We start from the raw sequence: 23,122 nt of genomic DNA, 5'->3' as shown, positions 1-23,122 counted from the left end.
GATGATAAACAAGGGGACCCCATGCAATCTGACGATCTCCTGAATGTATAGTTTTGCATAATTTTTTGCGGTGTCAGTAGTCCTAACTGCCAAGAAGTAAGCTGATTTCGTCATTCTATCCACAATCACCCAAATTGAATCATGTTGCTTTCGGGACCTCGGCAAACCCGTAATAAAGTCCATATTGATCATCTCCCACTTTCATTTCAGAATTTCTATGTTTTGAGCTAACCCACATGGCCTTTGATGCTCAACTTTAACCTGTTGGCAATTCGGGCACTTGGACACAAATTCCGCAATATCTCTCTTCATTCCACTCCACCAATAAATTTCTCTCAAGTCATGATACATCTTTGTAGATCCAGGATGAATAGAGTATCTAGAACTATGCGCTTCGTCCATAATCCTTTCTCGCACATCATCAACATTTGGGACACACAATATATTTTGGTACCTCAACACACCATCTCCCCCTTTGGTAAAACTATCACCTTTTGTTTGTGAACAACTTCCTTCAATTAGAGAAGGATAGGATCTTGGTCTTGCTTCTCTTTTACCTCTGCCACGAGTGAGGATGCAGACCCATCCCGAACATTAACTCCACCTTCGTTATTCTCTTCAAGATGAACTCCTAATCGGGCTAATCTATGCACCTCTTTAGCCAAATCTTTTCTTCCCATCTGTATATGGGCAGTGCTACCCATAGACAACCTGCTAAGAGCATCAGCAACAATATTAGCTTTACCCGGATGGTAGATGATACTCATATCATAGTCTTTGAGTAGCTCGAGCCATCTCTTTTGCCTCAGATTGAGTTTCTTCTGGTTGAAGATGTATTGTGAATTCTTATGATTGGTGAACACATCAACATGCACTCCATACAAATAGTGGCGCCAAATTTTAAGAGCAAATAACATAGCTGCCAGCTCAAGGTCATGAGTTGAGTAATTTCTCTCATGAATCTTAAGTTGTTTTGAAGCATAGGCTATCACTTTTCCCCTCTGCATCAAGACACAACCCAAACCAACTCTAGCCGCATCACAATAGATCACAAAATCCTTTGTTCCCTCGGGCAAAGTTAGAATAGGAGCAGTGGTCAGTTTGGTCTTTAATTTTTGGAAACTCTCCTCGCAAACATCGGACCATTGGAACTTAGCCTTCTTTTGGGTCAGCTTGGTCAATGGTGATGATATGGATGAGAATCCTTCTACAAACCTTCGATAATAGCCAGCCAAACCCAAGAAGCTTCTTATATCTGTTGGGGATGTGGGCCTAGGCTAATTTTTCACTGCCTCAATCTTTGGAGCATCAACCTGAATAACATCTCCAGATATAATGTGGCCGAGAAAAGCCACTGATGCAAGCCAAAATTCACATTTGGAGAATTTTGCATACAATACCTGGTCTTTCAAAGTTTGCAAGACGACTCTAAGATGATGGGCGTGCTCCTCCTCATTCTTGGAGTACACCAAAATATCATCAATGAATACAATCACAAACATATCAAGATATGACTTAAATACTCGATTCATGAGATCCATAAAAGCTGCAAGGGCATTGGTCAACCCAAAGGACATAACCAAGAACTCGAAATAGCCATAACGGGTCCGAAAAGCTGTCCTTGGGATGTCACACTCCCTCACCTTCAACTGATGGTAACCCAATCTTAGGTTTATCTTTGAGAAATAAGTGGCACTCTGAAGTTGATCAAATAAATCATCTATTCTGGGAAGAGGGTATTTATTCTTTCTGGTGACCTTGTTTAGTTGCCTATAGTCGATACACATTCTAAGAGACCCATCTTTCTTTCGCACGAATAGGACGGGAGAACCCCATGGTGAGACATTCGGCCTAATGAATCCCTTATCTAACAAGTCCTTCAACTGTTCTTTCAACTCTTTCAACTCAGTAGGAGTCATTCTATATGGAGGGATAGAGATAGGCTGGGTACCAGGAAGGACATCGATCCCAAAGTCGATCTCCCTATCAGGAGGGACTCTGGGCAGATCTTCGGGAAAGACTTCAGGAAACTCATTGACAATCAGGACTGACTCAAGTGATAGAGACTCAATACTGTCATCTTTCACTCAGAAAATGTGGTAGATACACCCTTTCGAGATTAGTTTCCTGGCCCTAAGGTAGTAAATAAACTTACCTTAGGCACGATAGGACTACCCTTCCACTCTATGACAGCCTCATTCAGGAATTTGAACTTGACAATCTGAGTCCTACAATTAATAGAGGCATAACAGACATAGAGCCAATCCATGCTAAGGATCACATCAAAATCAACCATGTCCAACTCAACTAAGTCAGCCAAGGTATCCCTATGATGGATTGACATAGTGCAATCTCTATAGACTCTCTCAGCTAAGACAGAATCACCGACAGGAGTAGCTACACTGAAAGGCTCAAGAAAACATTCAGGAATTTTATTGAATTTACTAGCCACGTAGGGAGTCACAAAAGATAGTGTGGCACCTGGATCCATCAAAACATAATAGTCAAGAGAAGAGACTCGTATCATACCCGTCACGACGTTTGGGGAGTTCTTCTGATCTTGGCGACTACCCATGGCATATAGACAGTTTGTACCGCCGCCCGTACCTGAAGTAGTGCCTCTCTGATTACCTCTAACTTGTGGTGCGATGGTAGAATATTGGGCTCTGTTCCCCCATGTTGGACACTCCTTCTGAAAATGGTCCATTTAGCCACATTTATAACAACCAACCCTTCCCGCTCTGCACTCTCCCAAGTGGAGCTTACCGCACTTGCCACATGGTGACTTCCCTTGCGAACCTTGACCCACGCTAGCCTGGGATTGAAAACCCTGAGATCTGATATTCTGGTGACTTTGTCCCTGCCGATCATACCTGTTATGTAGCATAGGTGCACTTGCGGCGGATGAGGCATAGTTAGAAGGCCTCTTCTGGAGGAAGGACCTGTTGCCCTTGTTATGCCTCTGTTCATTCTCATGTCCCGCTGATTTTGCCTTCTTGCTCAGATGCTCCTCCCTGTCTTTCCTCTTCTCATCCTCCACCTATTGAGCATACACCATTAATCTTGAAATATCCATGTTGGAGATTAACAATGCCGCTTTGCACTCTTTCTTCACATGTCTTCCCAATCCGGAGACAAATTTCCTCACCTTCGACCTTTTATCTAGGATCATCTCTGGAGCATATCTGGACAGCTGGATGAACTTTAGACTATACTCCTTAACGGTCTCACCCTCTTTTTTCAAATTCACAAACTCTTCCACCTTCGCTTCCCTCAATTCTCTGGGAAAGAAGTGGTCAAAAAAGGCTCCCTCAAATTCATCCTACATAGCAGGTTCAGCATCCTCACCTCTACTTTTTTCCCATTGGTTATACTAGATGTTTGCCACATCCTTGAGCTAATAAGACACCAACTCAACCCCCTTGATCTCCGTAGCATGCATAGCTTTCAGGATCTTCCACATCTCATCAATAAAATTTTGGGGGTCTTCATCAACCTTAGAACCCATGAATGCCGGCAGATTCATTCTCAGAAAGTCTCTAATTCTTGTGGCAGCAAACAGCTCTTGGAAACTAAAGCTAAGAGTTGGCGAACTCTGGTTACCATTGCGGGCAGCCACTAATTGAATGAGCATGGCAATCTCTCCTCAAAAGTCTGCCTCTGAGGTTGGTGCAGGTGGAGTAGTCCCACTTGAGGTGCCTCAACATACCTTGAAGGTCGGCCTCTAGTCCTCGATGGGCGTACCTCTGATTGTGGCATCTCTACATTATCAGCATTCCTCTGGCAAGTAGTACATTTAGGAGGCATTATCTGCAACGTATAAATGCATGAATTAGAAAGGAAGTTTAATAGAGTTTAAGAAGTGAAACAATTCTTAATGTCTTATAGCCTTCTGATTATAAGTGTGGTACACAACACACTCATAAGCAGAACTCTACTAGACACGGCTTCATAGACTCCCTAGGACTTTTGAACTCTGTGCTCTGATACCATGTTTGTCACGCCCCGGGAGGGTACCCTAGACGTGGCCGGCACTCGTAAGCCATTCCTGGCCTTCAAGCGAACCACCTGGTCCAGTCATACTTTCACTTCTATGCTCTAGTCTATGAAGCCTCTATCAAAAATCTAGGAGGTATCAATGACAATTCCATGGCTACTAACGATCAAAGTAAAGGAAACAAAACAAAGCTATAAAGATGATCTCGGTATCCTCCAGAAACTGGGAGGACTCACCAACTAGCTGGAAGTGAGAAAATCTTCAACGGTGCGTCGGTTGATGATCTCTAGTACCTGTCTTTGTATCATGAAATGATGCAGGCCAAATGGTGTCAGTACATGGAATGTACGAGTATGTAAAATGGCCGAATGAAACAAACATCAAGGAAGAATCAAATCAACTCGAAATCTCAACTCAAGAGAAAGAACAACTCAATCAAGTGTCCTAAGTCTAAACAGGGATATGATTTAAATGATACCAATCACATACAATTCAACCCAATCCGACTCAGAGTACAATCAAGACCTCTATGGGAGTTTCTCTTATCCGACAACCATCACTTATGAGCCAGTGACAGTACAACAAACCGACATTGTTGCCGCGTCCGTTCATACTTTGCCATGGTATGAACGAATCAACCAATCATAGATCCAATCCAACCAAGTCCTATAATGTCAGGACAATAATTTTGGGGAAACATACAACTTTAACAGTTCAATCCCCTCATACGTTTGGCGACGTACTTATTGGATTTGAGTTATTACTTACTCTTACCCAATTCGGTGCTCGATACTCCTCACAAGACTCAATTCTCATAAAATTCCATTCAATCAACTCAATCAAATCATATTGACAAGTCTCATTTGGAATCTTGTCAAATCATTAATTCTATCACAATCAAACCTCTTCCAATCATACTATTTGATCAATCTCAATCATATCTTTCAAGAGTAGTTAAATATGCATTTATAACAACATACAAACCTATCCAATCGCTCCTCTATTCATTTACCACATCCTTTGGGACTCATCACAACCCTAAGATTCTAAATCAACAATTCAAGATGAGCAACATATTTAAGAAAATTAACATATTTAACATAATCAACATAGTTAAGAAAATCAATAAAGTATGTTTAACAACTCATATCCATCGACTCATACTAACATGAAGAATTTAGAAATTTCTTGACTCAACAACATCAACATAATAAGAATCAAATTAATAGATGAAAAGACTCATTTAGACATAAGCCTATCAAGAAACTCCATTCTTATGAACATTTAACCTCAAAGAAGGTGTAAGGCACATGAGTGGACTCAACCCATGCTTTGAGTAGCCTTACATACCTTGTGAAGATTTTGAAGAAACCTTGATGTTAGGTATTTAATAGAAGGCTTGAATTCTTAAAGTTCTTAAAGGCAATCCTTGTTGAAAATGGATTTGAAGGAGAAGAGAGGGGATTTCTAGGGCTTTTAGAAAGAGGAATGGAATGAAAATAATAGTCCAAAACGTCCCAAGGCTAATATATATATAAATTGGGAAATGCCCAATTTGCCCTTTCTCCAAAAATCTGGAAAAACGGGCTTAAACACTCCTGGCCCTATAGTGGCGCGTCGCGCCACTGCGGCGCCAAGTCAAACATAGGCTTAAAACCTGCACATCTAATAGTGGCGCATCGCGCCAAAGACCAAACTACTGAGGTTGTTTTATGGCGCTATAGTGGCGCGTCACGCCCTTACAGCTTCAAGCCTAGGTTTTCTAGGTTCTGGAAAATAGGTTTAAAAACCCTGCATATCCAATAGTGGCGCGCCGCGCCAGGGACCAAACTACTGAGGCTGGTTCCTGGCCTTATAGTGGCGCGTCGCACCACTGCGGCTCCAACCCCAGGTTTCCTGCAGTTACAACTCAGGCCTGAAATTCCTGCAGTAGTAGTTTATCTTAGGATAGTCATAACTTTTGACTTCGAACTCCAAAAATTACAATCTTAGCAGCGTTGGAAAGAAGACTCGAAGACCTTTAATTTAATAGTTCATGGGCCACCCAGATCGTCATATTTCAAAAGATATGGTCGTTAGAAGTTTACCCCTTATATGATCTCATTCTAAAACTTAGCCAAGACGAATTCTTTGAACTTAGTTTGGTTCTAGGGATCCTTTTTGACCCCACATCACCTCTAACACTCTTCAATTACTTGGTAACTCATCCTAACTCATGCATACACTTCACAATAGTCGAGTTCGATCCTACAAAACGCGAAGAAGGGTCTGAATCTTAGTGAATAATTTTGGAAGTGTTACAAAAAACTAAAACACAGGAATCTTAACAATCCAAGCGTGAATAGCTTAATACATTAGGCTTGAGTAGAATGAAAGAGATGAGGGTATCCCTTCATCATATCCGCTTTCGCTTTCCATGCAGCACTTTCACCTTGTTGATTTCTCCAAAGGACTTTGATGGATGCAAATTCCTTATTCCTCAATCTCTTAACTTGCCGATATAAAGGGTTTTTAGAGCATGTCGTATTTATGGAAAGCTTGGGCATCGGCCTAGATTGTGTCCTCGGTATTAGACCATGGTGTTATTTATTCAGCTAGGTAAGTCTTGTGGGTTTACTACACCTCCAGTCAGAATGGGTGCCTAAAGTGTTGTTGTTGATAGTTCAAGCAGGTCGAGATCGGACATGATCCATTATATATTTCTAAAGGCAGGCCGAGGCCATAGACTCCTAATGCCATTGTTATAGATATGAATTTATTATTTCACAGCTAGAATGGGGGAGCGGTCGAGCATGCAAAGGCGCAAGTCAAGCGTTTCTTATTACTTATATTTTATAGATTTGGGGTTTTCATACCAATGAGTTCCTACTTAACTTATCCCTTATATGTGGATAGTTGTGATAGACTTATTTGGTATTATATGTATGGGTTCATCTCTTATAGTTAGTTCCTTTTAGTAGTGGATCGGCTAGGTGATGTTTCTTTGATTGGGAGTAGTAGTTGAGTAACTCCTCGTACCTTTGTAACTGGTGGCTTGGTTATGATAGGTGGGCTAGTTGGCTTTCCCTTTTGCCATAGTTGTATGCTTTTATCGTGATGTCGATCCTTGTTTGATAGACGGCTAGTCCAGCTTTTCCTAATTTGAAATTAGCTATGTTATTTTGATCTAGTCGGCTTGAAAGGTTATCTTTGTTTCTTCCCTTCCTTGCCTTAATCTTGTTCTCAACCTCTGAGGCTGTGAAGTTGTGATTTGCTCATTTGGTCTATTTGTTTCATCTCTTCATGAATGGATTTGTGTTGTTGTGGTTATTCAAGAAGTTGAGGAGTGAATTCCTTATTGCGCTTGAGTATTATCCGTGTTCCTAGGCGGTTGCGTTGATAGCTACTAAGGTGGGACTTGTGATCTAGACTCAATGTGGTGGTGTTCATAGATGGCTTCAAACTTTACAATCTATTGGAGAATGGGGAATATGCTTAGAAGGTTCATCATTAGTTATTTACTTGTTTAGGAAGCGAGGTTTTCTTTTGCCAGGAACAAAGAGGTTGCATCAGTTAAAGTCTTATGGAGAAATCAAGAAGTCGAAAGCACTACATGGGAAGCAGAAGTGGACATGAGAAAATGATATCCTTACCTTTTTCCTTCCAATCCATCCTAAGTTACTTAGACATTTATACTCAAATTCTCTATAAAATAAAAAAAACTCATACGTTTCAACTCCTCCATTTCATGATATATGCATGCATACCATGAAAATGATTTTTCTTATGAATAGTTAGAAGTTGCATTGTTGCATCCATGTTGGGTTGTTGCATACTCACTCTATTCTACTCGAGCTAGCTCATATCTCATTCGATGACTAATGTTCTCAAGGGGGAGATATTATAATATCCCGGGTGTGAGAAAGAAAGAGTATGACATAATAAGATGAATAATTAGCCTTGGTGAATCCATTGGTAGGATAAGAGAGATTTTCATTAAGGGCAAAGTAGTCTTTTCCCTATTTGTATAGGGGGAATGAATCTAGAAAGTTTTTGGACTAGGTTTCCAATCTATTTAATTTTAAAAGCTCTTAATTTTCCTCATTCATTCATTAATCACCCATCCTAAAAATCTCCTCTCTACAAAAGGGCTCTCTAGATCTTCATTGAAGACCTAGATAGAATCTTCTTAAATTCTCCATTGATCTTCAAGTTTTCTTCATAATTTGTATTCAAGATATGTGGGATTCATCCATGGGTACCTTTCACCCATGGAGCCCAAAGAATTTCTTAAATCTTCCATGATTTTCAATTAAAGTTTTGAATCTTCTTAATTTCAACTTCAATTACATGAGGTATGATGTATTTTGTGAATTCAAATCTAATTTTGGTATAAATTGATTGGTAATTTCTTGGTTTTGGTTGATTCTCTATATATATTCATTATATTGTTAATTAGGGTTTAGGATCTCATTATAGGGGATGAAAACTCATGAAAAACGATGAAAAATCTAGGAATTTACTGGGAAAATAGTGGGGAGGCGCGCCACTATCGCGCCAGGAATATGTCTCTATAGTTTTCCCCAGACGCGACGCATCACTATAGCGCCTGCAGAGCACCTAGTGGCTTACACCATGGCGTGATGCGCCACTATAGCGCCATCGCCCAGTTTTCTATAAAATGCATTCACCAAATGCAACGTATGTGATAAAATTCTTTTGTTTTGTTTTGTTGATCCTTACTTCTCATTAACTACTCTTCAAAGTGCATGAATTACATTTCATTTATGATTTAACCTCTCAATCAAGCATGAATTACTCCTCCATTACATGAACTTAAGTTGTCACGGGGGTGATTTTTCTTTTCCTTCACAAGATCACAACCCGCGCGGCAGTCAACTTCGCAAGCTAACTTCAGCCAACCAACACACGTTTGACACAAGATTATATCAAACACAAAGGAAGCACGCTACAGCGGAAATACACAACAACAACACAAGCATGTACAGGCAAACTGCCCAACTTCTATATATAACTCTCCACAGTTTATACAAAAGAATCACCTCAAGGAGTTTGGAAGGTTAAGGAGCTTTTCTCACAAAACTCTTGCTAACCTTTGCCCATCCAAACTCCTTCTATATATATACAAAGCTGCCAGCAGCTTTAGCCAACTAGGGGGGGTGCTGGCCATGTGCCAGCACCTTACAAAGGGGTACAAGGGAAATTCTAAACAATCTGCACGCCTGTCAGAGCCCATGCTGCGCCCATGCTGCGCCCATGTGCTCTGCCTGCACGCCTGTCTGCAAGTCTGTCAGGTGTCTGTCTGCTGCACGCGCCCGCGCGCATCCGCAGCCCACGCTCCTGCCTCTGCCTTGCCTTGCCTTGTCTTTGCCTCAGCTTTTGGCCTTGGCCCGCCCATGCCAACACGCATGTCGGCCAACGCCAACCCCACTGCTTGCGCACATGCCCGCCTGGTGCCATGTGCCTTCATTGCCACTGACTTTGCCAAGCCTTAATATGATTTTCAAGTATGTCTCAAATTATTCTCTCTTCGTGCAAATTAGGGACAAGGTGAATTAAGCCCTAATGATATGAATTATGTATGTATGATTTGTAATATTGAAGGACAATACCCGTATTGCACTTATATTATGAAAATGAGCTACTCTATGATTTCAAACCTATGATCATGACTATGATATATGTTCATTACTATTTCTATTCTATGTATATATTCCGTGGGATTTGACTTAGCACCGAATGTGGACTTGAGGTGGGGGCTCGAAATATGGAGTCCTTATATAAAATCTCTTGTCCTATAACTACGTGCCACTGTAGAATTTCTCTTTTTGGCCTAGCTAGTGGATCCATATATAGCGTACGTATGACCTGCCTAGCGGGGTAGAGTGTAACACCCCGGAATTTTTTTCCACAAAGAATCAAACATTTCTCCACGTGTGTGTAGATTTGAACCGAAGGACTTGTAATTATATATATGATTTAGGATTAATTTCTAAGTATTTGAAGTGTGTTAGATGTGTTTAGGGGTCATAAGGGATCTCTAACACCAAATCGAGTCCAAAGAATTCCAATCGATTAAGTTTTTGGATGAGTTAGTATAAGGGTCAACTTCAAACGACTATATCGCCTAGAATATAACGATCTGGGTAGCCTATGACCTTTTAAATTAAAGGTCTTCGAGTCTTCTTTCCAACGCCGCTAAGATTGTAATTTTTGGAGTTCGGGGTCAAAAGTTATGACTATCATAAGACGAACTAGTACTGCAGGAAACTTGGGTTTGGCGCCGCAGTGGCGTGACGCGCCACTATAGCGCCAGGAACCAGCCTCAGTAGTTTGGTCTCTGGCACGGCACGCCACTATTGGATGTGCAGGGTTTTTAAGCCTATTTTCCAGAACCCAGAAAATTTAGGCTTGGCGCTGTAAGGGCGCGATACGCCACTATAGCGCCATAAAACAGCCTCAGTAGTTTGGTCCCTGGAGCGATGTGCCACTATTAGATGTGCAGGGTTTTAAGCCTATTTTGGCTTGGCGCGATGCGCCACTATAGCGCCAGCAAGATTTTTGCTCAGTTTTCCAGATTTTGAGGAAGGGCAAAGTGGAATTTTGCCCTAATTATATATACCCAACTTGGAACATTTTGGGATGATACTTTCAGCCTCCTCACCTCCCAAAAACCCTAATCTTCATCCCCTCTTCTCTCCCAAACATCTCCAACAAGAAATCATCTCAAAAGCTAAAGGATTCAAGATCTTCAAGTCATGTCTTTGGTTTTTGGTGGGATGTTCTTCATTTTCAGGTATGTAAGGCTAACCTAAAATATGGATTGAGTTCTTCCATATGCCCATAGATGTGTTGGATAAAAGTTGTGAAAGATTTGAACCTTCTATGAAGGTTTTCTTGAAATTTCCTAAACTATAGAATGTTTCTAAAATGTGTTAATGATGTTCTTGAGTTAACTTTGTTGAGAGTATGAATTCATGTATTCATTCACATGAACTCAAGATGAGATTTTTTTTTGGTCATAATCTATCTTGAGGATGAGATTGATGGTTTTTATGTATAATAAAAACAATATTATTTTCATAGTGAAATGAGGTATTCTTTTACATGAGTTTGATGAGATTGATTTTGAGTTATATGAGAATTGGGATAGTTATGAATGTTAATGGCATAAAAATAAATAAAATATTGGTAGAGCGAGAACGTCCTTTTGTTTCTATAAATTGAACATAGGATAAAGTAAGGATTGTGGAGTAGATGTTTGATAATGAAGTGAATGATGATGTTTGATGATGGTGTGAATGATGATGTTTGATGATGATGTGAATTGTGGTTATTTAACATATGTAAAATAATTGATGAAGAGGTATGTTGATGATGATGCTTGAGATGAAATGGATTGGAGTCTAATGTGACTACATGATATGTGACTTGCATAATTTGATTTGATTGGAGTCATATGAGTATAAATTATGGTTTGAGAAGGAGTTTAAGTAAATGATTTGTGAGCATCTTTGTATAAACTATTTATACACTATTTTGGGTTTAAAGAATGATTATTTTCATCTTCGATTTAAAAGGGGTTTAAGCATGAGTTGAGTTTGAGAAGTCTTTTAATTATTTTGAACATTAGTATTTTGAGTATAAACGAGTTGAGTATTTTTACATAAAAATATCTATTTTGAGTTTCAGTTGAGGAGTTGAAATTACGTTTTAAAGACATCTAATATTTTTTGCATTCATTGAGTTGAGATGGTGTCAAATCTTTAAAATAAGATTTTGATGATTGAGATGAGTTGATTTCAAAGAAGGTCCAATGAGGCCATATTTGATTGAGTTTTGAAAAGAGTCTAATGAGACTAAATGAGTTGATTTGAAAGAGTCCAATGAGACTAAATGAGTATTTTAAGTATTTTACTCACTTGATAGATATGAGCATATTGAGTCTTGGGAGGAGTATCGAGCACCGAATTGGGTAAGAGTATAGTCCATACTCGAACCAATAAACTACATCGCCAAACGTAGGAGGGGATTGAACTGTTAAAGTCAGATATTTCCCAAATTATTGTCCTGACATGATAGGACTTGGTTGGATTGGATCCATGGTTGGTTGATTCGTTCATACCCTGGCAAAGTATGAACGGACGCGGCAACAACGTCGGCTTGTTGTACTATCACTCGCTCATATGGTGATAGTTTTCGGTTAGAGAAACTCCCAAATTGAGTGGATTGTGGATGATATGATTGGTTTGATTGAGATTGTTTGATGATTGAGTTGGATTGTATAACATTACTAAGTTCTAATTTTCATATTTATTTAGTTGAGTCCTTTGACTTGATTGTTGAGTTGATTGTTGAATTGATTGCATATAATTAGATTGGATTGGATTTGATACGCGATATGATTGGATTGGATCAAATTGTACATGATTGGATGGGATCGAATTGTAAATGATTTGATTGAACTGTATTGTACATGATTGGATTGGATTGTATGGTATATGATTGGTCTTTGTATAAAATGTATTCTTACTTTAGACTTATGACACTTTGATTGAGTCTCTCTTATCTTTCTGGTTTTAAGACATTTGAACCAACGTTATTCTTCTTTGAGGTATGTTTCATTCTGTCATATTACATACTCGTACATTCCATGTACTGACGTCCATTTGGACCTGCATCGTTTCATGATGAAGAGACAGGTTTAAGAGATCGTCAATAGAAGCACCATTGAGGATCTATACACACTCAGCGTATTGGTGAGTCCTTCCCTACATTCGGAGGACACCGCTTATGTATTCTTACGTCGAGTTAGCCCTTTCCATTTTAATTTGAGGTAGCCATGAACATGTCATTGGCACTAATTAGATAGTAGTGATAGAGGCTTCATAGACTAGATAGTGATGGATCGATCGAGTATTATATTTCCTTAAATCATTCTTGTCAAACTATTTTAAACGACATAGATTGGAGTTCGATTTGTTGGCCCATGGCCTTTATTATATGAATTAGAGTGTTAATTTGAGTTGCCCACTAAATTATTCTTTATTTTAAACTTTTCACTGATTGTTTGATATTGAATGGATGTGTGATTGGACCAAGTGGTTCTTGGGGACCAGCAATGGTCTTCAGTGTCGGCCACGTCTAAGGTACCCTCTCGGGGCGTGACATAGAGTCTACATTGGAAAGTAGATTCCCTTTTTCTTCGTTGTATGGGGAGACAACGAGATTTCATGTTATAGCTCACATGGTCTTAATGTCAGTTATGGTTCCTATCCCACATATATTTATGACTATTATGCTACTTTATGATCTTCAACTATGTCCTTTGAATTCTTTGATCATCACTGTATTCCTCATGACTTTACTCAACCTTTTTATCACGTATATCTTGATCATTGTATCTTATGATTCATGTTGCATGCCATACCCTCATACTTAGTACATTTTAACGTACTAATGAATACTTTTTGCCTATATTGTCTCATAATGTAGGGGTTGAGGTTGAAGAACATATTCATCCACGTGGCTAGTTAAGCTTTCCTATCCGGTGGTATAGGTGGTGGGTCCTCATTTATCGGGGACTAGTCATCGAGTTGGTTATTGTTTTCAAAGACTTTTTGATTAATTTTATTTTGAGGGTGAGCTAGGGACATGTCTTATCCCCCGCCCATGTTCACAAGTAGAGGCATCTAGTTGGAAAAATATTTCGAGTCTATGTTGTCATATGACATTCTTCATTTTCTATTCATGATCTAGACTCTCTTATGATTTTTCCGCCTTTACTTTACCTTGTGTATGCTTATGATATGAACAAGAGGCTTGGCTGGATCCCTTCGGGATTTTGATCGCCATGTTACGACTAGGCCCTAGGTCGGGTCATGACAGTAATCTAAATCTTGGCTCTTTGATTAGTGAATTTTGAGGTGAAATCATGTGGGACAAGTCTTGATTTTTTCTCCCTTGCGCAATGAGTTTTCCACATAAAATCTAGTGTTTGATTTTATTTTCTGTTCTTTGCTTTTCCGCATTGTTATTTTGATAAGGGACTTCGTCCCTGACAAATAGTGGATGCATGTATTCTATCAAGAATTCACGAATACATCTAGCCATGATGATCAAGTGCAGAAAACTTAGATGATCAAGTGTAGTGGAGACACGAACCCACAGTAGACTTCTTATCCTTCCCATCAAAGGATAAGTTTCCAAAGAGTCCAACCTTATTTAGACCTTTTGCCAAATATTATCACCAAATAATATACATAAAATAATTAAATAAATTCAATTAGTAATACGTGGGTCACATTTAGTAAAACCTAATGGAAAATCTTACACACCAATCTTGATAGTTTAAGTGCATTTGGTTCAACCAATTTTACCTCAGAAAATACCAAAGCTTTTGTAAAGGTAACAAAGAACGCAGCCCATACCTAGTGACTGATCATGTCTGTATAATAAACTGCAGTTGGCTAGTTAAACGGCAGTTCTTGTTATTGCTTTCTATCCAACTTGTTTGTTGACAAAGGCACACAAGTAATGTATTCCATGAGTGGTAATCAGGAACTATACCCTTTTCTACCATTTGTAGAAAGAACATAAATGCTTTGTGGAAATCTCCATTGCTACAGAAGACATCAATGAATGGACTGTAACTTCCAGAGTCCAGCAAGCAGCCTCTACCTATGATGTCCTCCATCAACTTTGATGCCTTTCCAACTTTACCCTGCTTGCAAAGCAGAATTATCAAAGCATTTAATGTTGATGCAACTGGAAGATAACCACGCCCAATCATCTTGTTCATCAGCTCAAATGCTTCTTTTATACATCCTTTGCTGAAATATCCACTAACTAAGTTTGCATAAATAAGAGCACTTGGCATTACACCCTCCTCGACCATCTGATCATAGACCCTCCTTGCTTCACCAATGTTGCCATTTTCACAGAAACCAAGTATTCTCAAGCTCCTGTTCACAGCTCGTGGAAACAAATTTTCCATCTTCCTTAGAAATGCAAGTGCTTCTTCCAAACGGTTTTCCTTGTAAAATCCATATATTACACCATTATACAGACGAATATGAAATGCTGAAACCCCTTTATCATCCTCCATTACTTCTAAGATCTTCAATCCATTTTCCACTCTCCCACCCGAACACAATCCATGGATAAGAGTATCGTATGTGATAATATTCCAATTTATCCCAATCCTTTTCATTTCATAGAACATATCAAGTGCCAAATCCAACATCTTGGAGTCACAAAGACCAGATATCAAGCCATTATATGTATCTGCATTTGGCAGGCACCCTTTCAACTCCATCTCCTTCAAAAGACGACAGCCAACTTTCACTTTCCCTAATCTACAAAACCCATTAATCAACGTGTTATAAGCCACAACATCAACAATACCTCCTCTTTCCTCAACTCTTTCCAGTACCTCCACTGCCTCTGAAACACGTCGGTCGTTACAAAGAAGTCCTACTACTTTAGTAACCGTAATTACATCAGGAATATACCCTTTACTAAAGCTCTTTTCCAGCATCACCAAAGCCTGTACTAAATTCCCCTCTCCACAATATGCCGATATGAAAATGTTAAAAGTCACATCACTTGGTTCAACCAATTCTCTCATCAAACTCCTTGCTCTCCCTACCTTCCCATTCTTGCAGAGTGCATGTATAAGTGTATTGTAAATCACAGTATTCGGCATAATGCCACGAGTTTTCATCACTTGAAGCAGCTTATACCCATCACCAATCCTATTAGTCAAGCAAAGTCCTTTCATCAAAATCCCATAAGTATAATCATCACCCTGAATTCCATTTCCCATCATTTTGATCCTATAAAATTCTCTAGCAATGTCTATATCTTCTTTAACAAGAACATCAAGAATCGAATTGTAGAGCTTCAGAGTCGGTCTCTTTTCAAACTTGGACACCAATTCAGGAACTTTGATGACTTGTTTAATCATTCCAGCACGACCAAGGGCACGTACAATGGTAACGAAGGTATCCTCATCTGGGGCTGACCCAATTGAGCTAGGCATTTCGTCGAGCAGCTTCTGGACACAATCGAAACGCCGAAAATTACAGAGCTTGTGGATTAAAGCTCTGTAGGTAGAGTGATTGTGAGTGAAATTGCGAATCTTGGAGGCCCATCTAAAGGTTTGAAGAGCTTCAGTTGCAGATTTTTGCTCCAAAATTAAACGGGTGATGTTTTCTTGAGTTGGGACAGGACTGCTCATTACTGGTTCTGATTGAGTAGTGAGAAATGCTCGATAAATTCGGTTACTGAAACAGAGAGAGAGTTTATAGGCTTTGTGCATGTGGCTATTTAAATTTCATAACAAGTTAACAACTCTTAAAAAGCGTTTCTCACTAGTCAGTTCGCATGTAGCTCTTCCATTCCATCGCTGGCTTCAGATATTGAATTAGTAATAAATGCTCCCAACTCTTTAATTTCATAGTTTCTATATTGACATATTTGAGTCGATAATATTTTGGTACATTTATATGATTTTAATTTTAAACTATAAAATTTAAAAATCTTATTTACTTAATTAAATTTTTATATAAACAAATTTAAAAAGGGTCAAAATTATATTCGAACTATTTGAAATAGCTCAAATATACCCTTCAACTATTTTTGAGATCAAATATACTCTCGCCGTTATTAAACAACAACAACAACAACAACAACAACCCAGTGAAATCCCACAACGTGGGATCTGGGGAGGGTAGAGTGTACGCAGACCTTACTCCTACCAAGGTAGGACGGCCGTTATTAAAGGAGACCACAAATACCCTTCCACTTAACGATTGACCGTTAAAGCTGACGTGACAGTGTCACATGGAAAAAAATATCCATATGAACTCTTTAGTTTAGGGGTATTTTTGACCTCTTTTTTATAATTTTAATTTTTTTTCTAAATTTCTTACACCACCACACACTTCATCCCTCCACAACCCCACCCACTTTTTTTTAATTATTAATTATAGTTTTTTTAAATTTTCTACAACACCACATACCCTCAACACCCCCCCCGCCACGCTATTTTATTTTATTTTTAAGTTTTTTATTTTTTTTCTGAATTTTCTACGCCATCACATACTCAGCCTGCCACCCAAACAAAAAGTTCTTAAAAAAAGTGTTAAAAGTTATTTTTAAAATTTGTACACCACCCACCCCAGACCCCCCCCCCCCTCCCACACCCCACCATCCCCTCCAAAATTTTAAATTTTTAACCATTCAAACTTTTAATTTTATAAATTTTTTTTATAAAAAGTAAATTAAATATGAAGTACATTAAATTTTTATTTTATTTTTTACCCCACGACGCCCTTCCTCCATGACCGATACCCCCCACCCTCCAAAAAAATATGTTGAAAAGTTTTTATTTTTCATTATCTATACCCACTTCCTGAAAAAAAAATGTAAAACATTAAAAAACAGTTTTTTGGGGAGGGTTGAGGGTGGGGTGGGGTAGTATTTTGGTGTTATAGAAAATTTTAAAAAGTAATATTTAATAATTAAAAAAAAGTGGGCAGGGGTTGTGGAGGGAGGGGTATGTGGTGGTGTAGGAAAAGTAGAAAAAAAAATTAAAATTATAAAAAAGAGGTCAAAAATATCCCTGAACTAAAGAGGAAGAGGGAGAGAGGCTGACGTGGGTTGTCCATGTATATATTATTTTTCATGTGGCACTGCCACCTCAGCTTTAATGGCCACTCGTTAAGTGGAAGGATATTTTTGGTTTCTTTTGGTAACGACGAGGGTATATTTGATCCCTAAAAATAGTTGAATGGTATATTTGAGCTATTTTGAATAGTTCAGGATAAATTTGATTCTTTTACGTAAACAAATTGAAACGGAGGGAGTACTCTCTCTATTCACTTTTACTGGTACAGGTTGGACTTTTCATGCCCTTTCAAATATAATGATTGATATTATTAATTTACCACAATATTCATATTAATTTATGTTTAATACTCCCTTGTCCCATTTTATGTGGCATTAATTTTTTTTAGTCCGTCCTAAATAGAATGTGACCTTATTATATTTAAAAAATTGCTTTAAAATTCAATTTTTACCCTTAACGAAATGAATTTCGAACACACAAATATCTAAAGATTGTTTTATACCACAAATTTCAAAAGTCTTTCTTTTTTTCTTAAATATTGTACTAAGTCAAAGGGTGCCACATAAAATGGGAAGGAGGGACTATTAAATCTTGAGGAATGATTTGAAAAATAAGTAATTAATATTGATTGTAAAACATGAAGAAAAAAAAATTTCTCTTGAGATGTTAATGATAAGTAAAAAAATAAATATATGTTTGATGGATGAGATAAGTAAAAGTGAACAAGGGAGTAATTAACACGATATACTAATATCTATCCACAGAAATTAGATAGAGATGAGAAAGAAGCTAAATGGTTGTCACACCCCTGGAGGGTATCCTAGACGTGGCCGGCACTCAGAAACCATTGCTAGCTCCCAAGCGAACCACTTGACCTGATCACACATCCGTTCATTCATTCAATCAGTGGAAGACTTAAAATAAAGAGAATATTAGGTGGACAATTCAAATCAACAATCTAACTCAAGAGAGAAAGGCCATGGGCCAACAAATCAAACTCCAATCTATGTCATTAAAATAGTATGACAAGAACAATTCAAGGAAATAAAATACTCAATCGATCCATCACTATCTAATCTATGAAGCCTCTATCACTACTATCTAATTTGTGCTAATGATAGGTTCATGGCTACCTCAAATTGGAATGGAAAGACTAAACTCGACGCAAGAATAACATAAGTGGTTTCCTCCGAATGTAGGGGAGGACTCACCAATAAGCTGAGTGTGAATAGATCCTCAACGGTGAGCCTATTGATGATCTCTTAAACCTGTCTCTGCATCATGAAACGATGCAGGTCCAAATGGACGTCAGTACGTGGAATGTACGAGTATGTAATATGGCAGAATGAAACATGTGTCAAGATCGACAATACCGATTCAAATATCTCTAGTCATAAAGATAAGAGAGACTCAATCAAGATGTCATAAGTCTAAAGTAAGGACACATTTTAGAGAGAAAACAACCATATACAATCCAATCCAATCATATACAATCCAATTCAATCCAATCCAATCCAATCATTTACAATTCAATCCAATTCAATCATATACAATCCGATCTAATCCGATCCAATCCAATCATATACAATTCGATCCAATCCAATTATGTACAATCCAATTCAATCCAATAGTTTACAATTCACTCACATACCATCCAATCCAATCCAACTATATTCAATCCGATCCAATCCAATCATATTCAATCCAATCAACAATAAAGTCAAAGGACTCAACTTAATAGATATGCAAATTAGAATTTAGCAATGTTTTACAATCGAACTCAATCATCAACAATCTCAATCAACCAATCATATCATGCACAATCCACTCAAATTGGGAGTTTCTCTAACCGACAACTATCACTTATGAGCCAGTGATAGTACAACAAGCCGACGTTGTTGCCACGTCCGTTCATACCTTGCCAAGGTAAGAACGAATCAACAATCATGGATCCATAACCAATCAAGTCCTATCATGTCAGGACAGTAATTTGGAAAACATCCGACTTTAAAGGTCCAATCCTCTCCTATGTTTGGCGACATAGTTATTGGTTCGAGTATGGACTATACTCTTACCCAATTCGGTGCTCAATACTCCTCCCAAGACTCAATATGCTCATATCTATCAAGTAAGTAAAATATTCAAAATACTCATTTAGTCTCTTAGGACTTAGTTTCAAATCAACTCATTTAGTCTCATTGGACTCTTTTCAAAACTCAATCAATCTGGTCTCATTGGACCTTCATTCACAATCAACTCATCTCAATCATCAAACTCTTCCCTTTTTGAATTTGATACCATCTCAACTCAATGAATGTAGAAAATATTAGATGCATTTAAAACATAATTTCAACTCCTCAATTCAAACTCAAAATATATATTTTTATGTAAAAATGTTCAACTCGTTTATACTCAAAATACTCATGTTCAAAAAATGATAATTTAGAGACTTCTCAAACTCAACTCATGCTTAAAATCTTTTTAAATCAAAGATGAAAATAATCATTCTTTAAACTTAAAATAGTGTATAAATAGTTTATGCAAAAATGTTCACAAATCATTTATTTAAAACTCCTTCTCAGACAATCATTTATACTCATATGACTCCAGTCAAATCAAATTATGCAAATCACATATCATGTAGTCACATTAGACTCCAATCCATTTTATCTCAAACATCATCATCAACATACCTCTTTATCAATCATTCTACCTATGTTAAAGATAACCATCATTCACATCATCATCAAACATCTTGCTCCACAATTTCCATTTATCTCTATATTTAATTTCAATCACACTCACTAACAAAAATACATCATCTCCTTTGAAAGCAATATTTATAGTAAAACTATCAATCTCAACCTCAAAACAAATTATAAAAAAAAAAAGTCTCATCTTGGGTTCATGTGAATGAATATATGAATCCATACTCTCAACAAAACTCAATTCGAGAACACCATCAATACATATGAATTTATATACAAAAAATCATGGTAGTCAATATGTAATTACGGTTTGTGAAATAAATATGAAAGAAAATTATTCAAGAATTCAAGTCATGAAAATCAGCAATCAATTAATAGTATGTGAAGATATTCTAGGGTTTTAGGAAAATTCAAGAAAATGTTCATGGAGGGTTCAAGTCTTTCACAATTTCTATCCAACACATCTATGGGGCATATGGAAGAACTCAATCCATATTTTAGGTTAGCCTTACATACCTTAAAAGCTCCATAAGTCTTGATGAAAAATCTTAACTTGAAGAAGAACAATCAAGAGACCCTTTCTTGAAATTTTTGGATTTTGTTTCTTGAAAACCCTTGTTGAAGAATCTTGAAAAAGAACCCTAACTTGATGCTTTCTTGAAAATTCTTGAGTGTTGATGTTTAGAAGTGAATGAGAGGGTTTTTAATGAGGAAAACTGATTTTACAAGTTTAAGGACATTAGAATAACTTCCCAAAGGGTTATAGGAAAACAATACCCTAAAAAAATAAAGGGGGCGTCATTCGTCTTAGGCAGTGGAGTCCGTGTCCTTTCCGCGTCGCAGATCCATCGCGAACTTCTATCAGGATAGAGCATCTCCAGTAAAATGGTCATAACTTTTGACTCCGAAATTGGAAAAAAACAATCTTGGTGGAGTTGGAAAGAAGACTCAAATACCTTTAATTTTATAGGTCATAGTCCATCCAATTCGGTATATTATAGGAGATATGGTCATTTGAAGTTGACCCTTATACGGACTCATCGGAAAACTTAGCCGATAGAAACTCTTTGGAATCGGCTTGGTGTTAGAGATCTTTTATGATCCTAAACCACATCTAATACACTTCAAATACTTAGTAATTGATCCTAATAATATTATAATGACCCGTTAGGTCATTTTGAGAACAAGTCCTCCTCCTTTCATACGAGACCCTTTCCGTAAAATTTTAATGAGTTATTTGGACTATTCGATAACTTCGATTAATTAGTTGATGGGTAATTTTAAACAATTAATTTAATTGATGGGCTAAAGTGTTAACTTATTTAATACCACTTTTCTTATATTTATTAAAATAGGTTAGTAGGGTTTGTAAATCTTAATACATAATTAGTTTGAAAAAGGAAAAAAAATAATAATAATTATATATTTATACATATAATCTGATGGCTTAATGCCATCAGATATAACGAAAACATCGATGCAAACACAAAAATTAGAGAAAAAAAATACGGAGGAAGAAAGAAAAGAAAGGGGAAAAGAAAAATAAAGGAGAAGAGAAAAATATGAATTTTTATTCCAAAGCGTCGAGGTAATTATTCTCATCCTTTCCATTAAATTTTTATGTGATTATGAACATATTTTTAGGGTATATTGGTGGAGAAACAATGCTAAAATAACAAAATATGACCCTAAGGTTATCCATATAAAATCTTGATTTGGGGGTAGAACAACGATCCGTTTTAACTGAATTTTGACATGTGAGTTTATTTTATCATGATTGAACATAATCGGAAAAAAAAATAGATTTGACTTCAATGACATAGAATGAGTTAGTTCCCGAATTTTGATATATTGATATAGATAATTAAATATTAGGTATATTATATTTTATGAATTCTATTAAATTTATGATATTGGGGGAAATTAGAACCTAACCCTAGGCTTAAAATTTGGAAATATGAGAGTTGACATGTTATTTGACATCAACATTAGGAACTTAATTATAGATTTGGGTAGGTTTTGGGTCTAGGCTAGACATATAATAATATGGGTATTGTTAGTTTCGAAATCTTATTGTGGTTATTTATTTGACTAGATTATGTTGAATTGGAGGTCCACCGAAAAGGGAAGGCTCAAGTTCCGGAGTGATTACTAAATTAATTAAGGCAAGTGAATTTCCAAACCTCAGTTTAAGCTTGTAGATGCTTGTATTTCCGTGTTATGTGTACTAAGGAGTAATGAGAATTAGACTGGTTATTGACTATATGATTGGCCTTAAAAATGGAGATGAGGGGTATAAAATAGTGATCTAATGACATGTATTGGTAGAATTGATATGTTGTGATTGTGGATTTATTTTGGATATGTGAAATGACTATGTTGATGTGAGATAGGAAAGAATATTATTATTTTCATGTTATTATCGTGAATTATATGAACATGAATTTATTGTATTGGTTCTGACATATTGTGTTGAGACTGAAAATGATATGAAACAAAGGGGTTGGGCCACACGCTCCGTGACTGGTATTATGAAACAAAGGGGTCAGGCTACACGCTCTGTGGCAAGATATATATATTGAGGGGATGGGCCAAACGTTCCGTGGCAGGTTACATGGACAGAAATATCCCCCATGGGTTCCAGACTGTAATTCAGCGGATGTGTACCGATAGGACAGACATGCATCATCTCATTGCATTGCATCGCATTTTGTTGATAATTGTGAATTCGTGTTTACCCCTTTATTACTCTGTAGATGTTGAACTTGACTTGATATGATCCAT

At 37.4% G+C, this 23,122-nt stretch overlaps 1 protein-coding gene across 1 annotated transcript; it reads right to left on the bottom strand.

The window, feature by feature from the left end:
- Positions 1-14,256: 14,256 nt before the first annotated feature.
- Positions 14,257-16,451, bottom strand: LOC129881677 (pentatricopeptide repeat-containing protein At2g17525, mitochondrial). The gene has a single exon (XM_055955800.1). The coding sequence runs from the start codon at positions 16,317-16,319 to the stop codon at positions 14,439-14,441; it is 1,881 nt and encodes a 626-aa protein (XP_055811775.1). The 5' UTR covers positions 16,320-16,451; the 3' UTR covers positions 14,257-14,438.
- Between the last annotated feature and the right edge of the window lie 6,671 nt (positions 16,452-23,122).

Source organism: Solanum dulcamara, chromosome 3, assembly GCF_947179165.1.
Source record: "Solanum dulcamara chromosome 3, daSolDulc1.2, whole genome shotgun sequence".
NCBI classification, from domain to species: Eukaryota; Viridiplantae; Streptophyta; class Magnoliopsida; order Solanales; family Solanaceae; genus Solanum; species Solanum dulcamara.
This window is presented reverse-complemented; position numbering and strand designations above follow the sequence as displayed.

Excerpts from the sequence above, each read along its gene's own strand:
- LOC129881677 (XM_055955800.1), bottom strand. The coding sequence starts at position 16,319 with ATGCACAAAGCCTATAAACTCTCTCTCTGTTTCAGTAACCGAATTTAT.